This window comes from Thecamonas trahens (assembly GCF_000142905.1).
Source record: "Thecamonas trahens ATCC 50062 unplaced genomic scaffold supercont1.30, whole genome shotgun sequence".
NCBI lineage: Eukaryota > Apusomonadida > Apusomonadidae > Thecamonas > Thecamonas trahens.
The window spans coordinates 37,142-54,371 of record NW_013657650.1 but is presented as its reverse complement, the minus strand read 5'-3'; the positions used below and the strand labels follow the sequence as shown (position 1 = coordinate 54,371).

The following is a 17,230-nucleotide window of genomic DNA, read 5'->3' as shown; positions in this document are numbered from 1 at the left end:
GCCAACACACGCCCTCCCCTTTCTTCTCCGCTGCTTGTGTATTCTCCCACTTGCTGCGTACCCCTCTCCTCTGCCCCACACCCGAACTCGTCGGTTCCTTGCAAAAAAACCCCAGCCGTCCCGCGCTCGCCTTACCGTTCGTTCGTCGTCGGCCCTTTGAACGCTTTTTTCGTTCCTGGGAACACCCACTTTTTGATCGATTCGGCACGCGTTTGGCTCCAACGCGCCACTTGATCGACTTTGATCTTGTTTTAACGTTTGTTCTTGAGTCACCTTCCACTTGTCCTCGACCTCGAGCCTCGGCATGAAGGTCGTTGTGCTCCAACTTGTGGCCCTTGTGGCAGCACTCACGGTTGTGGGTGGTGTCCTTGGGTCGCCTCTGCGGCAGTGTGTGCCCGGTACCACCGGAAAGGCTGCCGCTGTTGTCGCGCCGCACCGCGATATTGATGCCAAGTTTTCTGGGCGTTTCCCGCTTGCTGCGGGCCGCCTCACCGGCTTCCTTGCTGGTCCGGCCGTGACTTTTGCCGCAGCCCTGGACTCGGCTACCCCTGCGTGGGGCGTTCGCCTCTCGCTCCAAACCCGCCAAGCGCGCCTCTCGCCGGGCCATGGCGCGTCGGACGCGCCGTTCAAGTGCGCCCTGGGTGGGTCCAACGGCGACGCGCGGCTCATGTCGCACGTCTTCACCTACGCCACGGTCGCACCCGATGTGGCCAAGGTCTCTGTCGTCGCCGAGCAGTGGCTCGAGACGGCGAAGCAGGTCGGTGCGCTCGAGCACTCGCTCAAGCTCCTGACCGGCCCTTCGGCGCCGGGCACCACCTTTTCGCTCACCTTTGACGTTACGACGTCTCAGGCTGTGGCGTCGAGCTCTGTCGACGCCGACACCGGCGCTTTTATCGTGCGCTCCGCCGCAGACGCTGTCCTCCTCGAGCTTTCTGCGCCTGTAGCTTTTGACGCCGACGGCACGCCGCTCGCCGCCCGCTTTGTGGGCTCAGACGACGGCGCTACGTTGGCGTACGAGGTGACGCTCCCGGCCACCGGCAGCGTCGCCTACCCGCTTTTCATTGATCCGTTTGCGTCGACGCCGTCGTGGCAGATCACCGGCACCCAGCACCGTGAGTCGTTTGGCTACTCGCTTGCGATGGGAGACCTCAACGCCGACGGTGAGATGGACCTCGCGATCGGCTCGCCGGCGTACGATACGCGGCGTGGACTTGACGCCGGGCGCGTCACGCTTGTCATGGGCACGTCCAACTCGTTTGAGACGGTGGCCGACGGTCATCTGGAGCTCCCGTCGTCTTACAGCCACTGGGACGCGGTCATCCGCGCCTCGTTTGGCGTCTCGCTCGACATCGGTGACGCCGACGGCGATGCCTACATGGACCTTGTTGTCGGCGCGCCGCAGGCCGGTGGCTCGAACGACAACGGCTACCGTGGCGAGGCTTTCCTCTACCGCGACGACCACTGCTCAACTTCGTGCAAGGCGAGCTGCGTCGACTCTACCGTGGTCGACACGGTCATTTCGTCGCCGGTCTCGTACCCGGGTTGGGGCGTTCGTCTCGACACCGGGATCCCGCAGTCGCTCGGCACCGTCTCGGGCGTCTACCGCGAGACAATTTCCGAGACGACCTCAGTCGAGACCCGCGTCGAGACGCTCATCTCCGAGTCGATTGCCGTGACCTCGATCGGCATCCCCTCGTCGGGCTGCCATTGGCACGTCGGCCAGTTCATCCGCTTTGACGACGTGACCTTTGGTTCGGGCTTCCTGTGGCACACCGAGGTCGGCGCCGGATGGCCGACCTCCACGCTCACCTTTGAGCTCTTCTACCGTGGAACCGACACGGTCGGCTCGCTCGCGCACTACGCTTCGTCGTCGCACTCGGACGCGTTCCGGCTGTACGACCCCAACGCGCTTAGGGCTCGCTTCCGCGGCTCCAACCTCAACACTGGTGCTAACGTCGCCGACGGCATGTGGCATCACATTGCGGTGACGTGGCGGACCGCTTCGTCAGGCCAGACCATTGTGTACGTTGATGGCGCACAGGTTGCGTCAGGCACGACGACAACCGGCTCGCTCGGTGGCGTTGGCTCGTTCCTTGTCGCCGGCCGGCTTAACAACGGCTACCGCTACCGCTACACTTCGGCTTCCAACTCGCTGGAGGACTCTGAGATCTCGCTTGTCCGCATGTGGAACGAGTTCCGGTCTGCGACGCAGATTGCCGACTCGATCGGGTGCGCGCCGGCGCCGTCGCCGACGCTCTACGCCTCATGGGACTTTTCGGTTGTCGAGCGGGTCAACGATGCCTCGGACGCTCTGCGCGTCCGCGACCCGGTCTCGGGCCATTGGCTGGGCATTGTCAACGGCGAGGTCTCGGCGCCCGACTCGACGCTCCCGCGGCCGTCGACCGGCTCGGTCTACACGGCCACGCTTGAGCGGACAATCAACACAACGACGATCACCCACACCCGGACGTGCTCGGCGTGCTCGGGTGCCGGTGGCTGCCGCTGGCGCAACGCCCAGGAGAACCCGATGAGCGACCGCCTGGGCTGGAACAACGCTGGGCAGATCGGTTCCGCGGTGGCCATCGGTGCGACGCTGACCGGGTCCGGCGGCGTCGCTGTCGGCCGCCACCTCCTTGGCTCCCCGTACGGTGGCGAGGGCTACGTCTACATCTACAACAACCCGCGGTCCAACTTTGGTACGACTGTTGATGACACGCGGCTGCAGAACCCGCAGTCTTCGCGTCGTGGTGCCGAAGGCTTTGGCATGTTTGGCAACCGGCTCTATGCCCGTGCTGACCTGCTCAACGGTGACGGCCGTGTCGACCTTGTTGTTGCCGCGCCGCGCCACTCGGACACGCAGCAGTCGGGCGGCATCGGGTACACCGGGCGCGTCCTGGTCTATCCCGGCACGACCGGCACCACGATGTCGACCACGCCCGGCTGGGCTGTCACTGGCCCGTCGTTTAACTCGGGCTTTGGCCGCGGCCTCGCCGCAGCCGACGTCAACGGTGATGGGTTCATGGACCTGCTTGTGGGCGCGCCGTTCCGCCAGGTCAACGCTGGCAACGACGGCGCCGTGTACGTGTACGCGGGCTCGGCTTCGGGTCTTTCGTCGACGACTGCTGCGCAGATGGTGGCCGGCCCGGCCATCTACGGCCAGTTTGGAGAGGCGATTGCGCCTGCTGGTGACCTCAACCGAGACGGGTGCCCGGACGTGGTCATCGGTGCGCCGAACACCGGCGACAACGTCGAGGGCGCGGTCTACGTGTTCCGCGGCTGCGACTCGGTGACCGGCTTCCTTGGCGCCACGCCGGCGCAGGCCATCACCATGCCTGAAGAGAACGGCATGTTTGGTCGTGCCATGGTCTCGGCTGTCGACATTGACGGTGACTCGTGGAACGACCTCATTGTCTCGCATCCGTTCTGGTACGCGTCGGGCATGGCTACCCAGGCTGTCGGCCGTGTCATCATGCTCCGCGGCCTGCCGATGGCCGACCTGGAGGTGACCTCGGTCGTCGCTCCGGTTGCGTCTGTTGCCGTTCCGGCGCAGGTGACGGTCACGGCCTCCTTCCGCAACAACGGCGCTTCGGTGGCTAACAACGGCGTCGCCACGTTTGAGTTTGAGACCGCCGAGGGCCTCTCGCTCAATGCACCGTCGGGCGCGCTCCTCGCCGGCGCGTGCACGCTGGCGCCCAAGTCTGGTGCGCCTACGTTTATGGTCTCAACCTGCCCGCTCAACGCGATTCCGGTCAGCCCCACGCCCAGCACGATCACGTACACGTTCTCGACGACCGTCGACACGCCCAACGTGGCCCGGACGGTGACCTTTTCGGTTGTCGCCGATGAGGTGGACGAGGACGGCGCCACCGGCTCGGACTCGTTTAGCCTCACGGCGCCGGTCGACATCTCGGTGCAGATTGTGTCGGAGCCGCCCGAGGCGAATTCTGTCATCCTCGATGGCTTTATCGAGTATGTCGTTGTTGTCCGCGCGGCACCTGCGATGGTGACGGCGTACAACGTGCAGCTGTCGTCGAACATGCCGACGTCGGCGTTTTTCTACGACTCGGTGGTGGCCCAGGACACGTCGCCGACCCACACCGTGGCATGCGGCGGCGCGTCGACGTGCACCATTCCGCGGCTCCGGTCCGGCGAGGAGTTTAACGTCACGTACACGCTTCAGGTCCTCGACGGCATCACGTCGCTGGTGACCAACAACCAGTACGTGCAGACCTTTACCGTGACGACCGACTCGGACGACTCGAACTCGGCCAACGATGTGGCGGTGACCAAGGCATACAACGTGACGCAGACGTGCGACCTTGTGGTCAACCTCATTGCGTCGCCGACGTCTGTGGTTGCCGGCTCGGAGGGCCTCAATCTGGTTGCGACGTTCCAGAACATCGGCCGGGTGGTGTGTGCTGGAGTAGAGGCGAACCTGACGGTGCCTACTGGCATCCAGTACCTCCTCTCTGCGCCGCAGCCGTCCTCGTTCTCACCGGCGTGCGTGTGGGACCAGGCCAACTATGTGGTCTCGTGCAAGTTTGACGCGCCTCGGTTCGAAGCGCGGTCGGTCTTTTACCGGTTCAAGACGATGTCTTCGTCCGACGCGCCGATTCCGGTGCTGATGAACACGACGCAGACGACGCTTGAGCTCGAGGAGAACCTGCACGACAACAATGCAGCTGTTGTGGTCAACTCGTACTTTGCGGTCGACGCCGGTGTCTCGCTGCAGCCGCCGTCGCGGCTGCTCGACGGCAACAACCGCCCGCTGTACATGATTCCCGAGGTGCCTGTCCGCTGGTCGATCGGCCTCAAGGCCGGCTCGTCGGCGTCCGACATTCCGGCAGGTGCAACGACGGTCTTCCATATCCCGGCCGTGTACGGCGTGCCGCCGACTGGCCTCACGGCGCAGTCGGCCAACGGCGTGACGTGTGTGGTGTCGGGCGCCGCCGCCAACGTGACGTGCACGTGGCCGCAGATTCTGGCCGGCGGAGAGATGAGCATCGATGTTCTCGTCGAGGCGCCGTTCACGGCGGCGGACACCATCCGCGCACAAGTTGCGGTGACAAACACCGGCATTCCCGACTTTGACACCTCGAACAACGTGGTGTTTGGCTCGGAGCTGCTGGACAAGACGACCAACGTGGCGCTCGCCACGTCGTACGGCCCTGTCCCGTCGCCGCGCGGTGGAACGATGGAGATCCGTGGCGACGTGGTGGTCAATGGCGGGCGGAACCCGGCGAAGGACTTGGTGCTCAACGTGGAGTACCCCGAGGATGTGACCTACGTCTCGGCGGTCCTGCTCGAAGGCTCGTGCGTGGACAAGCCGGCGGTGCGCGTGGTGACCTGCACGCTCCGTGCGGAGCTTGTCGACCGTGGTCGCCTCGTCCCGACGCTCCTCTTCACGCCGACTTTCCTCGGCACGCGGGTCTTCAACGTCAACATCACCAACTCGCGGACGGAGCAGCTGCTCTCGGACAACGTCAAGGCGATCTGGAAGACGCGGTGAACCGAGGCGATGTAGAGCGGGCTGCAGCCATCCTGGCCCGCGGCGGTCGGGCTGTCTCGGCCTCGGCCGCCCTGCAGTTCTCGTCAGAGTACGAGCGGAGAGCAGTGACGCGCGGAAGGCTCCGTGGACGGGAGCGGTATGTGACGACGGCTACCGATGGATGGAAGCACGTCGAGATCCTGCACACCGCCACTGGTGGCTACCAGCACATGTCGGCTCATACGCAGTCGACAGCCTTTGATGTGTATCCGTCACGGCGGGAGGACGCCGCCAGGGCACGGGTTCCCGCGGCGGCACGGGTGCCCACGACTGGCGGTTCTCGGAGCAGAAGTTCCTCATCTCAGGCACGCTGTTGCATTTGGCGGTTCTTCGCGAATCGCGGGACATGGTGCTGCTGCTGCTCGGCGCCGGCGCATCGCCGTCGCGCAAAGGTGCCTGGCTGTGGACAGGCGGCGCGTCGTCGCCGATCTACGGTACCTACGTGCTCAAGGAGTCGCTGACCGGGACGCCACTGGTGCTGGCGACAGGCAAGCCCGGTGGCGAGACGGCCGAGTTCCCATCGCCGATTGCCACGGCGCTCGCAAACTGGTCCAACTACGCGCTGCTGGAAAAGTCGGAGGCGACTGGGTTAAGTGTCCGCGGCGGGCGGTACTCGCGCGACGCGTTTGGTGACGCAGGCTCGGTCACACGCCGCTCGCCAGAGTCCTCGACCATGTCATCAACCACCTCGCTGCTCGGCTCGTCGTCCAGCAGCGGCATATCGTCGCGATCGACACGCCCGTCTTCAGCCAGGAGTTCGTCGTCGTAGAGCCGTAGACGCTGCTGCTGATCGGAACAAATGGCCACAGTCGGAACAAATGGAGGAAAGCGAGACGGGACAGAGAGGGACCCTGTTTGGCAAGCGCGGCGAGAGGGCGGAGGTGGCGCGTGCTTGTTTGGGGCACCTCTCCCATTTGCACGCACCCAACTCGACAAGCGCACGAGGTGTGTGGTGGCTGGTATCTGTAGCAAGTGGTGTTGTTGTGGCGTCCGTGTGTCTACCGCAGGCGAGGATTGAGAAGGTGGTTGGCTGGCGAGGGTCATCGATTGTTGGAACGTTGGCCATTGATCAATTGGCAGACTTCGAGCCGTCATCGACATCAACAGCATCGCATCGGGCATCGTGGCAACAACATCGCCGCAGCGTGGACAGAGTACTTGCTCCTGAGACGAACGTGCGGTGGACATCACTCTGACGACAACTATCGCTATCAGCGAAAGCATGTCGGTGTCAGGACGGAGCTCGGTGTATGATACGCATGCGTTCATGGGCGAGGTCGAGGCGGCGCAGCGGTCGCCCGTCGATGCGCGACAAGGACTGGCAAGTGGAAGTCAAGAGGTGAGCAGGGCCATGGTGGCGGGGGCTGGAGCGATGGCGTGCCTCTACGTGGGAGCTATGGTCGGCTTTGCGGTGGGGGCAGTCAAGGCCGGAAGCAACGCAGGCAAGGCTGTGTGTATCGTGTTTCTGGTGAGTATGCTCCTCTTTCCGTTTGCAGGCTGCATGTATTGGGTCCTTGTCCATGACACGTCGCCAGCACTGCCGCTGCAGCTGGAGGACGCGCCGAGTGGCGACGCGCAGACGGCGCTGATCAAGAACTCGGACGGCGCCGATGTCATTCCGGGCTATGAGGCGCCGAATTTGTAGAGAAAGGGGGGAGGGGGGCGACTAGCTACATGGTGTACATGTCGGCGTGTGTGGGCGATGGTGGCGGATGCTTGGTAAAGACGACGCCAGAGCCGTAGACTGGGGCCGAGAGATGGATGGGGAAGAAGAGCGGGAGCGGGCCAAGCACGGCGCGCAGATTGGCCATGCCCGACGGCGCAGCGTAAGGAAAGTAAGGCGTAGGGCAGCCCGGCATGGCTGCGGCAGCCTCAGTGGCTGCAGCCAGCTCCCACGACTCGATCTGAGTCACGCCCCGCCACATGTTGCGGAGCTGGGCGGTGAGGAGCAAGGCGATGCCAAGCGCGGCCAGCGGGTAGACGGTGGCGGCGAGCGCAAGGAGAGCCAGCTCGGCCGAGCCGGTCTGTGATGGCAGAATCCGCAAGTCGACGGCGCGGTGCCAGGCCGGGGCATCACGGTAGTCGCCTAGGCGGACAATGAGCCAAGTGTAGACGCGGAGCCACGAGACGGCGACAAGGATGGAGATGGCAGCCAGCATCCACACCAGCATCTGCGCAAAGGCCTTGCGGTTTGCGTGACCGATGCATACTCCAAGCCAGCCGCAGTGGTGATCCATCATCAGCACGCATCGGTTGCACGTCGAGCAGTGGTGCGATCGTGGCGGTTTGCCCACCTTGCAGCGTGAGCATCGTTTGGAAGATTGCTTGTAGTTGGGTGGCGGGTAGCCCGGGTCGGTGAGGATGACTGATACGGCGATGGTGGCAGAGGCGGCGATGGCAGGGATCCACCACGGGATCCGCCACGGGATCCGTCACGCGTTTCAACACAGCAGTGTCCGCCACAGCAGCCACCACCACATCCGGCACAGCACCCGTCACGGCATCCGTCGCGTCGGGGTCACAGCACAGCATCGCATCAGATGAGATCGCCATCACGCCCACGGTCAGCCGTCCCTTTCCCGATGAGTCCGTACCCCTCCCCCCCCATCCATCCGTACCTGCGCGCATGGCCACCAGCGAGACAATGGCGGGGAGCCAGAGGGCGACGAGGGCAATGGCAAACCACGGCGGTCCGTCGTACCCGCGCTGGACATGCTCTGCCAGCCACGGGTACCACACGTGGAGCGGAATGACGAGCATGCCGCAGACATACAGCAACCAGACCACAGCCGGCTGGTACTGGGCCAGCTGCTCACTCGCTGTCCACATGGCTCACTCTGGCGAGTCGAGTGTGTGTGGCGACATCTGCCGGTTTACTTGCTCCCAAAGCCGTGGCGCGGTGCCTGGCCGACGTGCGCGAGGACCGCCTGCAGCGGCTACTGTGGGCCTTGGAGCTGCTGGACAACAGCCATGTGCTCGTGCTCGGAGAGGAACGGCGCGATGTCGTCGAGCGAGACAAAGCCGCGGACCGGAAAGTCGTTGAGGAAGGCCACAAACTGGACGAGGTCTTCGGGTGCGACGAGACCCTCCAGGTCGAGCGTGGCGAGGATGAGGCCCCACGCGCCCTCGGGCGCGGGCACCGCCCACGCGTCTTTGCTGTCCATCAGCGTGCCAAAGACCGGGCGGAAGGGAATGGCCGGGTTCGGCCGGACCCGCACCACGCGGCCCTGGAGTGCAGACGGGTCCGGAAGCACCTCGCTGGCCTCCTCCCATGGCATCGGCACCCAACCAGCGTCAAACTGCACCGCCTTGTCGCCGCGCCCAAAGGTGGTAAACTCGATCCGGAACCGCCCGTCGGCGCTCTGCTCGTAGCCCGTCACAAACGTGTTGGCGGCAATGGTCTTGCTCGCCTCGGACAGCTGTGGATCGGCCTCGGCGCGCGCCGCAAACGCGGTCTGCATCCCTGGGAACCGCATCATCGTCGTCTCCTCCTGCGCCTCCACCAGAGAGCCTCCCGCGCCAGCCCCAGGCCCTGCGCCTGCGCCTGCGCCGGCCTGCGCCTGCGCCTGCGCCTGCGCCTGCGCCTCGGCCTCGGCCTCGGCCTGTGCCCGGGCCATCGCTGCTGCCCGTCCGGCCACCTCGGCCTCTGCCATTGCCGCCGCCTCTGCCGCCTCGTAATCGGCCTGCTTCTGCGCCCTAGCCGCCGCCTGCGCCTCTGCCGCCACCGCCGCCTCGTAATCGGCCTGCTGCTGTGCCCGAGCCGCCGCCTGCGCCTCTGCCGCCACCGCCGCCTCGTAATCGGCCTGCTGCTGCGCCCGAGCCGCCGCCTGATAGTCAGCCTCCTGTTGCGCCCGCATGGTAGCCGCCTCGTGCTCCTCCACCGATCCGCGCGTAGCCATCTGGCCCATACCCGCCCCCATGCCTTGTCCCTGCCCCTGGCCCTGCCCCTGGCCCTGCCCCTGACCCTGGCCCTGGCCCTGCCCCTGGCCCTGCCCCTGGCACTTGAGACAGACACGGACATCGGCTTCGGCAAGGAGCATGTCCTTGGCAAAGCCCTCGGGCGCCACAGCCCGCGAGCAAGCCACACAGCGACGACGACGGTTACGAGACATGGTGTACAATGGAATAAAAGTGGTCAGGTATCACCCGGTCCCCTGTATGTGGCCCTTGTCCCCCCCCCCCCCCCCCCTCCGCCACGTTTGGCAACATGCCGCGCCTCGCCTCACTCTTCTGGAACATTCGCCACCTCGCCACAGCCACAGCCACCATCAAAGCCTCTCCTTGAATTTATGGTTCATCCTCACGTGACGTTTAACATTTTTGGCGCCACCATATTTTGGCGCCATTTCTCGTATTTTGGCGCCAAACTCGGTCTGTCGCCCATGCCACCCTTGGCGCGCACAGGCACCACACCCTCCGCCCCCCGCGCACAGAACCACGACCTTTTACCTTCTCTCTCTCTCTCTCTCCCTCCCCCTCCCCTCCCCCACATTCCTACCCCCTCCAAGCATGCGGGTATGGTGGCCCACATGCCCCGTCCTCCTCCTTCTCCTCCTCCTCACCAGCTCGGCCTCTGCAGCTGGCTCCCTCCCTGACCCTCCGTCAGGGCTGGCGGTGACTGGCTCGTCTGCCGAGTCTGTCTCTCTCTCGTGGCAGCTGCCGACATACACGGGTGCTCCTCCCTCGCCCATTGCTGGCTTCCGTATCGCCGCCACCGCTCTCGCCGCTCCTCCGCCTTCTCCTGCGGCTCCCTCCCCGGTCTCGGTCCTCCTCGCCTCGCCCTCGCTCACCTCCCACACCGTCACGGGCCTTCAGCCGGGCTGGAACTACGACCTCACAGTTGTTACCATGACGGAAGCAGGCAAGTCGTCGCCGCCTTCGCCTTCGGTCTCGGCCGCTACTTCGCCATCGTCGCCTGATCCGCCCACAGATCTCGCCATCGCCTCGCCGCCGGCTCCGCGCGCCATCTCGTTGCAGTGGAACGCGCCCGTGGAGACAGGATTTGGCGGCGGCGAACAGCTCGCAGTCGCCGGCTATCATATCGCATATGTTGCTACCGAAGGTCCGGCCGCAGGCGCAGATGTCGTTGCTGTTACTCCAGACGACGCCACCTCGGCTACGCTGTTCCTCTCGGTCCTGCCCGGCACCACCTTCTCCATCCGCCTATCCACCCTCAACTCGGCCGGCTTGCTCTCGCCGTTCTCCACCCCGCCGCTCGTGGTTGTCACGCCAGTCGGCCCGCCGGACCCACCAGGCCTACTCGAGCTCGTTTCGTCGTTGCTTATCGCCCCAGCGCTCGCCACAGACCCGCACACCGTCTCGTCCGACCTCGACTTTGTGCCACCTCTCGCCGTCGGTGCTGCTTCTGCCCACGTCGCCGCCTACAACGCCAGCCTCACCCGCTTCGATGGCCCGGACGCGCCTTACACGCCCGTCGCCTTCGTCCTTCCGGCGGCCAAGCCCTGGCGTCTCCACGCCCTCGTTCCGGGCACTCGCTACGAGCTCACACTTGCCACGCACAACTCGCTCGGCGTCACTTCGCACGCTTCGGCCCCGCTTGCGTTCACAACTCCTGTGGCGCCGCCGTCAGCAATTCCGCTGCTCTCGCTGAGCCCGTCGTCGGCGCCCGCGCCAGTCGGTACCCCCGCAACGCTTGCCGCCACGTGGAGTCTCCCAGCCTTTTCTGGTGGCGCCGCTGTTGCACTCGACAACGTCACGCTCGTCCTTGTCGACGCATCGGGCGTCGTAACTTCGCAGACGCTGCCGGCGTCTGCGCCGTTCTCGACCACCTTTACCGGCCTTGCTCAGGGCACAGGGTACACCGTCACGGCGACAGCCACCTCAGATGCCGGCCTCACGTCGGCCGCCGTCACTGCTGACGGCGCCACCGCGCCCGGCATCCCAGCTGCGCCGACCAGCGTTGCGGTCGCCGGAGTTGGAGAGACCTACGTCGAGCTGAGCTTCACCATCAACTCGCCTGACGCGCTCGGTGGCACGCTCGCCTCGCTCGCCAACGTCACCATCTCTGTCGACGGCATCGGCTCGCGAACGCTCACCGTCAGCCAGCTCACCGTCATCTCGTCCGGCTGGCCGTCCCAGTATGTGGCGTCGTCGGGCGGCGATCCGTTCTTCCGCCTCCTCGGGTCGACCAGTTACACCGCGCGGCTGGCTGTGACCAGCTCGGCCGGTCTCGCGTCGGCTGCTTCGACCCCAGTCTCGTTTACCACGCTGGCATGGGGCTCGGACCCGCGGCTCGACTTTGCGCCGCCGCTCCCGCTGGTCGTTCGTGAGACCGACGCCGGCACCGCATTCTCGCTCCTGCTCACGCTTCCCACCCCGCCGGCACCTGGGACAACTATCTCGGTCCCGCTCGCCATCGACTCGCCACACATCGAGCTGCGTACCACCTCGGTCGCCTTTGCGCCCGGCGAGTGGAACATTCCACAGACCATCTCGGTCGTGGCTCTCGGCTCGCCAGTCGCCCACCGCGCCGCCGACGGCTCGCCGCAGCTTCCGGCCGGCCTCAGCCTCGGCCCGCTGGTCGTCGCCGGGCCAGACGCCGCCTCCTCGGCATCTCTCTTCTACAGCGGCTTTGCCTCCACCGTCGCTGACGCCGTCATCTTTGTCGACACAGACGTCATCGCCATCAACGCCACCGCGGTCCTTACCCCGCCGCCGCCCGGCGCCCAGACTGGGATGCTCGCCGTGCTCAGCATCGCCATCTCGCTGGCGTCAACGCCGGTCGGCCCCGTGACCCTCGACATGACTGCATCGCCGCTCCTGGCCGCTGCCGGCGCCACCTCGCTCAGCCTTCCCGGCACGGCCACCGTTGAGCTCTCGGCCGACGCGCTCGTGGCGCTCGCGGCCGAACCGACAGTCCCGCTCGGGACCGTGGCCGCGCCGTCTGACCCTGGCTATGCTGCGCTCGCACCGAGTGTGTATGTTGCTGACGCCGATGCCTATCTACCCGCAGCCTCTGCACACGCCGCGGCTCCGCCGACCACGTGGTCCAAGTACGTCGCAGTCTGGGTCATTCTCATTGTGCTCGCGGTCCTCTGCATCGGCGCGGTGGCTGTTGTCGCCGTCGCAAGCTACGTTCGCGGGCAAGGTATGGGCTCGAAGCGGCCAACTGCAGTCCAGCCGTCGCCACCGGCCACGCCGCGCCACGATGCACTGGCGGCTGTCGCGGCCGGAGGCTCGGCTGGGCGCGGCGTTCGTCTTGCTGAGCTCGACAGCTCCGAGGCACCGCTGCCGATGACCGACGCCGCGCCGCGCCGCTCGCCGTTCTCGACAGGTGCCAAGGCGCCACGCCCGCTGCGGAGCAGCGGCAGCAGCGGCAGAGTTGCACGAGCGGCGCTCGCGCCGTCGCCGGTCCATCTCGCCGAGACGCCAGCGGGCGCTGCTGCCCGCGGCCGCATCGGCATCGACGCCTCAGTGGCGACGCCGCTTGGCAGGGCCGAGACACCACTCGGGAGCTCCACTGCAGCCGGCGCTCGCCCGTCGCGCCCGACAACAACCTACGCTGGCCCGGGCCTGGTCCGCGGCGACCGGTCGCTGGAGGCATCGACTATGGAGGACTCGGCGCTCGCATCCGAGGCCTCGATGCTCCACAGCTCGCTCTCGCCGACCCGGATCCTCGGCCTTCATCCAACCCCGTCGTCGGCACGGCGGCGCCCGCTGGCACTCCCGCCGGTCCACAAGGCCTCGCCCGTTCCGTTCATGCCACTGCCGCGCACGCCGAGCCAGAGCCATCCGGCCGGGCCCGACCCCGTCACGCCCATTCCGTACCTGCATCGGACGCCGACCGGTCCGTCGCCGGAGAGCCACTAAAGACGAGCGACTTCCACAACCCGGTCCCAGCCCTCGAGGTCTTTGTGGACGTCAACGACGGCGAACCGTCGCGAGGCGTGGACCAACGACGCCACGTCGTCGGCCTGGTACGAGCCGATTTCGAGCAGGATCCGCCCGCCGCGCTCGCGAGTGAGCGCAGCGTCGAGTGCAGTCGCTCCATCGGGTGCATCAGGATGAAAGAGCTCTTTGTACGGGTCAAGACCATGCTCGCCGCCGTCGAGTGCGCCCCGCGGCTCGTGGGCGAGCGGCGAGTGGGGCGCCGCGCCGATCTCGTGCGAGCAGAGGTAAGGCGGGTTGGAGATGATGACGTCAAAGGTAGCCGGCGAGGCCAGCAGCTCGGTCATCCACGACGAGGCGAGAAGCGAGACATCAAGCTCTTTCTTGGCATCGACCGCCACGGCCTGGGCGTTGACCTCCGCCAGCCGTAGCGCGGCCGGCGCCACGTCGACGCCGACGGCAGCCACGGGCCGCGGCAAGTCGGCGGCAGCAGCCGCGACCGAGATGAGCACCGCGCCAGAGCCGACACCGAGCTCGAGGACCGAGGCAGCGGGTGAAGAGAGACTGGTAAGCGCCTTTGTGGCTCGCTCCACAAGCAGCTCCGAGGCAGGGCGAGGGACGAGGACGCGGTCGCCGTCGGGCGAGGCGACCCGGAAGAGATGCTCGCCAAACTCGGTAAAGCCGGTGATGTAGGGGACAGGGACGGCGGTGGATCTTGCGGCGATGGCTGCGGCAGCTGCGGTAAAGGCCGATGGCGGGAGCGGGAGATCGCGCGAGAGGCTCGAGAGCGTCGTCCACTCGATCGGCCGTTGGGTCCGGAGGTCTTTGCCGTGGCGGGCGTGTTCGAGGAGATTGTGCGGATGTCCGGCGGCCGGCGGAAGATGGACGCCGCCAGGTGGGTGCGAGGCGAGGATCGAGCAGGCAAGCGCCCGCATGTCGGCCTGAGGAGAGGCCCAAGGATGGTGGGAGGTATGCGCCACGAGCTCGCTGATGAGCGTCGTGAGGAGGGTGCGGATGCTCATGATCGCGCGACGAGTGTTGGTGTGAGATGTCAGCGGCGTCGGGTGGCGGGAATTTAACATGGCTACAGCTCCCACTCCCACCATGACGAGCAGGGAACGGTGGCGTTGGCGATGCAGGCGAGGAGCGAAGGCGAAAAGTACGAAGCCCACTTGATTTCGGGCGTCCAGTCGAACGAGACGATCTGGGCCATTGAGTCGTTGGCGGCGATGGCCCGCTTCTCATCGACTTGCTCGGAGAGGTCCTCGGTGTCGGCGCGGGTGCGGACGAGGAAGCCCTGGGTGACGAGCTCGGCGATTTTGGCGCCCGACTCGGAGAGCGGCGAGTTGTACTTGAAGACCGAGGTCCATGGCGAGACGGCCTCGCCGTCGACAGTGGTGGTGAACATGATGCGGTTGCGGAGGACGAGCGACGGCGCGAGATAGGCGGCGCGGGTGGACGAGGCGTCGTCGAGTATAAAGATGAACTTGTTGCGGAGGGCGCCAAGGCGCGGCCAGCCGGGCGGCGAGTTTGCAGCGAGTGCGTCCGGGAGGGTGGCTGAGCCATTGCGAAGGTCATCAGGGGTAAAGATAGCGTTGCGGCCTATGATGCGGAGGATGTCGCGCTCGACAATGACCAGCGAGTCGAGATGGACGCCGTTGATGCCGGCAACAAGGTCGGCAAACCAGAGCGACTTGAACTCGAGCTGGATGATGATGGGCACGTGGCCCGGGTGGTCGCGCGACCACTCGCGAAAGACTCGGAGGCAGGTGACAAAGCACGGACAGAGCGAAAAGTCGTCCCAGATGTTGACGTGCCAGACCGAGATTGACTCGGACCGGACATGCGGGTCCAACTCAAAGGCGCGGACGCCGAGCGCAAGCTGATCGATCAGCGGCTTGTGTGAGTACCGCCAAAACCGGGCGCCCTGGTTAAAGCCCGGAAAGACCTTGCGCGGAGCGAGGTGGTATGAATTGTGGGTCCCGAGCATCCGCAACTGTGAGAGCGGGACGTTGTCGGCTGGGTGGAGCAACGAGGCCGGCAGCGGCGGCGGCGGCGACAACATGCGGCTCTCGTTGGTCGGGATAGGGCAGACCCTGTAGAGCGCGGCCATGAGGATGAGAGTTGCCGAAAAGTAGAGGACCGAGATGATGGCGAGGTAGCTACAGGCAAAGATCGACCTCGTGGTCCACGAGTAGTGCGAGCGCATGAGGTGGACGCCGTCGCAGCGTGGCGGGAGCTTGCTCCCTACTTCCGAGCCCGGCCGGCGGAGGAGCGGCAGGTTCCAGTGGTAGCCTGGTGCGACCGGCTTGCCGAGCGTCATGGCGGTGATGGCTACGTCGTAGCGCGGCGCCGGGCGGAGCGAGGCGAGGTGGATGTTGGCAAGCTCGTGTGGCGAGCGGATGTCGCGCTCGGCGCCAGCAGACATGGACGAGACCGAGATCCGCTCCTCTTGCTCGCTGGACGAGTGCGACGATGTGGATGTGGTGACTTCCGACGATGACGGCGCCGATGACGTGCTGACGATGCCGAAGCGGTCCGAGGCGGCCTCGGACGACGACCCGTCCGGGATAGCGTCGGAGAGCGAGGAGTCTGACGGCGGGCGGCTGGTTCGCCCGCCGTGCGTCGAGAGCGAGGTGGTGGTGTAGACGTACTCGTACGACGACGAGGACGAGGACCCGGAGCCGGCATCGCGTGAGGCGTCGAGTGAGGCGCCCGAAAGCAGTGTGTTGGGGTCGTAGAACGGCGCACGGCGCGGCATGCACGAGCCAAACAGAGTGACCTCGAGGAACGAGACGGAGAACGGGTCAAAGAGGTGGAGGGCGGAGAAGTTGGGCCTCATCCACATGGCAGCCAGTGCAGCGAGGAGAACAATGACGCCGCCGGCCGGGAGAGCAACCGAGAAGATCCAGGCATCGTCCGAGACGTTGGCCTCGCCAAAGGTGAACGACTCCATGACGAGGCCGATGTGGCGGACGGCAGCAAAGACAACAACCACAGCAAAGAGGTCGTAGTCGTGGAGAGTTAGGACGGAAAAGTAGCCCGAGAGCAGGGTGTTGACACCAAAGATGAGGACAAACGAGACAATGACATTGCCGATGGCGCGGACGTCGACCTCGTACATGATTGCCGAGAGTACGAGTGCGTTGGCCTGTCGCAGAGTGGCCACCATCGCCGCGTAAAGAAAGATGAGAAGCCTGCGATCTCGCCCTGACTCGAGGGCGGAGAGACCGCGCGACCAGGTCCGCCACAGCACCAGCTCGATGGCGACAAAGACGATGAAGGTGATGATGCAGAGGCCAAGAAAGAAGACCGATGTCCAGATGTTGACGCCCGAATCATGCACGGTCCTCGGCAGACCAAAGGTCATAGCAGTGCCGATGACGGCGAGGAAGAGTGCGAGCCAACCAGAGCCATAGAGCGGCTCACGAAGACCGACGGGAGCGAGATAAGCGACTCCGATCAAGAGGACGATGGATGAGATGACATCACCATTTTCTTTTCTCTCTGGAATGCCGACACAAACAACACCCAAAGTAAAGGCAATGATAGCAATGGTGAACGAGGGATAATGGATGAGCTTGACGGGTGATGGCCACTTTTCCCGTGTCTCCATCCATACCAGCAATCGTTTGATGATGAAGAGCGCTGCCAGGTTGAGCACTCCTCCCAATGCGCCCCACATGATGAGCCATGTTCGGTTGGGGTAGACAGACGACGCCGTTGACGGTGACACACTCATGGCCAATGACAGGGGGGGGGGGGGGGGGTAGGGTGGGGTGAGGGGCGTGGGTAGGGGGTGGGGGGGGGGGGGGGTTAGTCACGTGATGTCCG

At 65.5% G+C, this 17,230-nt stretch overlaps 8 protein-coding genes across 9 annotated transcripts in view; 4 read left to right on the top strand and 4 right to left on the bottom strand.

Moving 5' to 3' along the window:
- Positions 1 to 304: 304 nt before the first annotated feature.
- AMSG_11999 (uncharacterized protein) lies at positions 305 to 5,509 on the top strand (the record flags this gene model as incomplete). The annotated part of the gene is made up of 1 exon (XM_013901366.1): positions 305 to 5,509. One exon carries the CDS (start codon positions 305 to 307, stop codon positions 5,507 to 5,509), a length of 5,205 nt encoding a protein of 1,734 aa, XP_013756820.1.
- Positions 5,510 to 5,718: 209 nt separating this feature from the next.
- Positions 5,719 to 6,317, top strand: AMSG_11998 (uncharacterized protein; the record flags this gene model as incomplete). The annotated part of the gene is made up of 2 exons (XM_013901365.1): positions 5,719 to 5,751; positions 5,784 to 6,317. The coding sequence occupies 2 exons, from the start codon at positions 5,719 to 5,721 to the stop codon at positions 6,315 to 6,317; spliced, it is 567 nt and encodes a 188-aa protein (XP_013756819.1).
- A 68-nt stretch (positions 6,318 to 6,385) lies between these two features.
- AMSG_06620 (uncharacterized protein) lies at positions 6,386 to 7,292 on the top strand. The gene has a single exon (XM_013901245.1). The coding sequence runs from the start codon at positions 6,771 to 6,773 to the stop codon at positions 7,191 to 7,193; it is 423 nt and encodes a 140-aa protein (XP_013756699.1). The 5' UTR covers positions 6,386 to 6,770; the 3' UTR covers positions 7,194 to 7,292.
- AMSG_06619 (uncharacterized protein) lies at positions 7,219 to 8,377 on the bottom strand (the record flags this gene model as incomplete). Its single annotated transcript, XM_013901244.1, has 2 exons — positions 7,219 to 7,757; positions 8,167 to 8,377. 2 exons carry the CDS (start codon positions 8,375 to 8,377, stop codon positions 7,219 to 7,221), a joined length of 750 nt encoding a protein of 249 aa, XP_013756698.1.
- Positions 8,378 to 8,404: 27 nt separating this feature from the next.
- On the bottom strand, positions 8,405 to 9,660 carry AMSG_06618 (the record flags this gene model as incomplete). Of its 2 annotated transcripts, XM_013901242.1 has the most annotated exons (3): positions 8,405 to 9,231; positions 9,352 to 9,470; positions 9,564 to 9,660. In XM_013901242.1, 3 exons carry the CDS (start codon positions 9,658 to 9,660, stop codon positions 8,485 to 8,487), a joined length of 963 nt encoding a protein of 320 aa, XP_013756696.1. The 2 variants fall into 2 exon arrangements, with proteins under 2 accessions (XP_013756696.1, XP_013756697.1); XM_013901243.1 differs by having other exon boundaries at positions 8,485 to 9,470.
- Positions 9,661 to 9,837: 177 nt separating this feature from the next.
- AMSG_06617 (uncharacterized protein) lies at positions 9,838 to 13,378 on the top strand (the record flags this gene model as incomplete). Its single annotated transcript, XM_013901241.1, has 2 exons — positions 9,838 to 9,919; positions 10,155 to 13,378. 2 exons carry the CDS (start codon positions 9,838 to 9,840, stop codon positions 13,376 to 13,378), a joined length of 3,306 nt encoding a protein of 1,101 aa, XP_013756695.1.
- A 51-nt stretch (positions 13,379 to 13,429) lies between these two features.
- AMSG_06616 (HemK family Modification methylase) lies at positions 13,430 to 14,418 on the bottom strand (the record flags this gene model as incomplete). The annotated part of the gene is made up of 2 exons (XM_013901240.1): positions 13,430 to 13,482; positions 13,602 to 14,418. 2 exons carry the CDS (start codon positions 14,416 to 14,418, stop codon positions 13,430 to 13,432), a joined length of 870 nt encoding a protein of 289 aa, XP_013756694.1.
- Positions 14,419 to 14,452: 34 nt separating this feature from the next.
- Positions 14,453 to 17,230, bottom strand: part of AMSG_11997 (uncharacterized protein) — a gene marked incomplete at its 5' end in the record, with an annotated part of 4,698 nt that continues 1,920 nt past the window's right edge. The window contains 2 exons of the mRNA XM_013901364.1: positions 14,453 to 16,820; positions 17,019 to 17,059. Coding sequence (XP_013756818.1) covers positions 14,481 to 16,820; positions 17,019 to 17,059 — 2,381 coding nt within the window. The 3' untranslated portion in view covers positions 14,453 to 14,480. The remainder of the gene's footprint in view (positions 16,821 to 17,018; positions 17,060 to 17,230) is intronic.

Coding starts and splice junctions, on each gene's coding strand:
- AMSG_06620 (XM_013901245.1), top strand. CDS start 6,771: ATGTCGGTGTCAGGACGGAGCTCGGTGTATGATACGCATGCGTTCATG.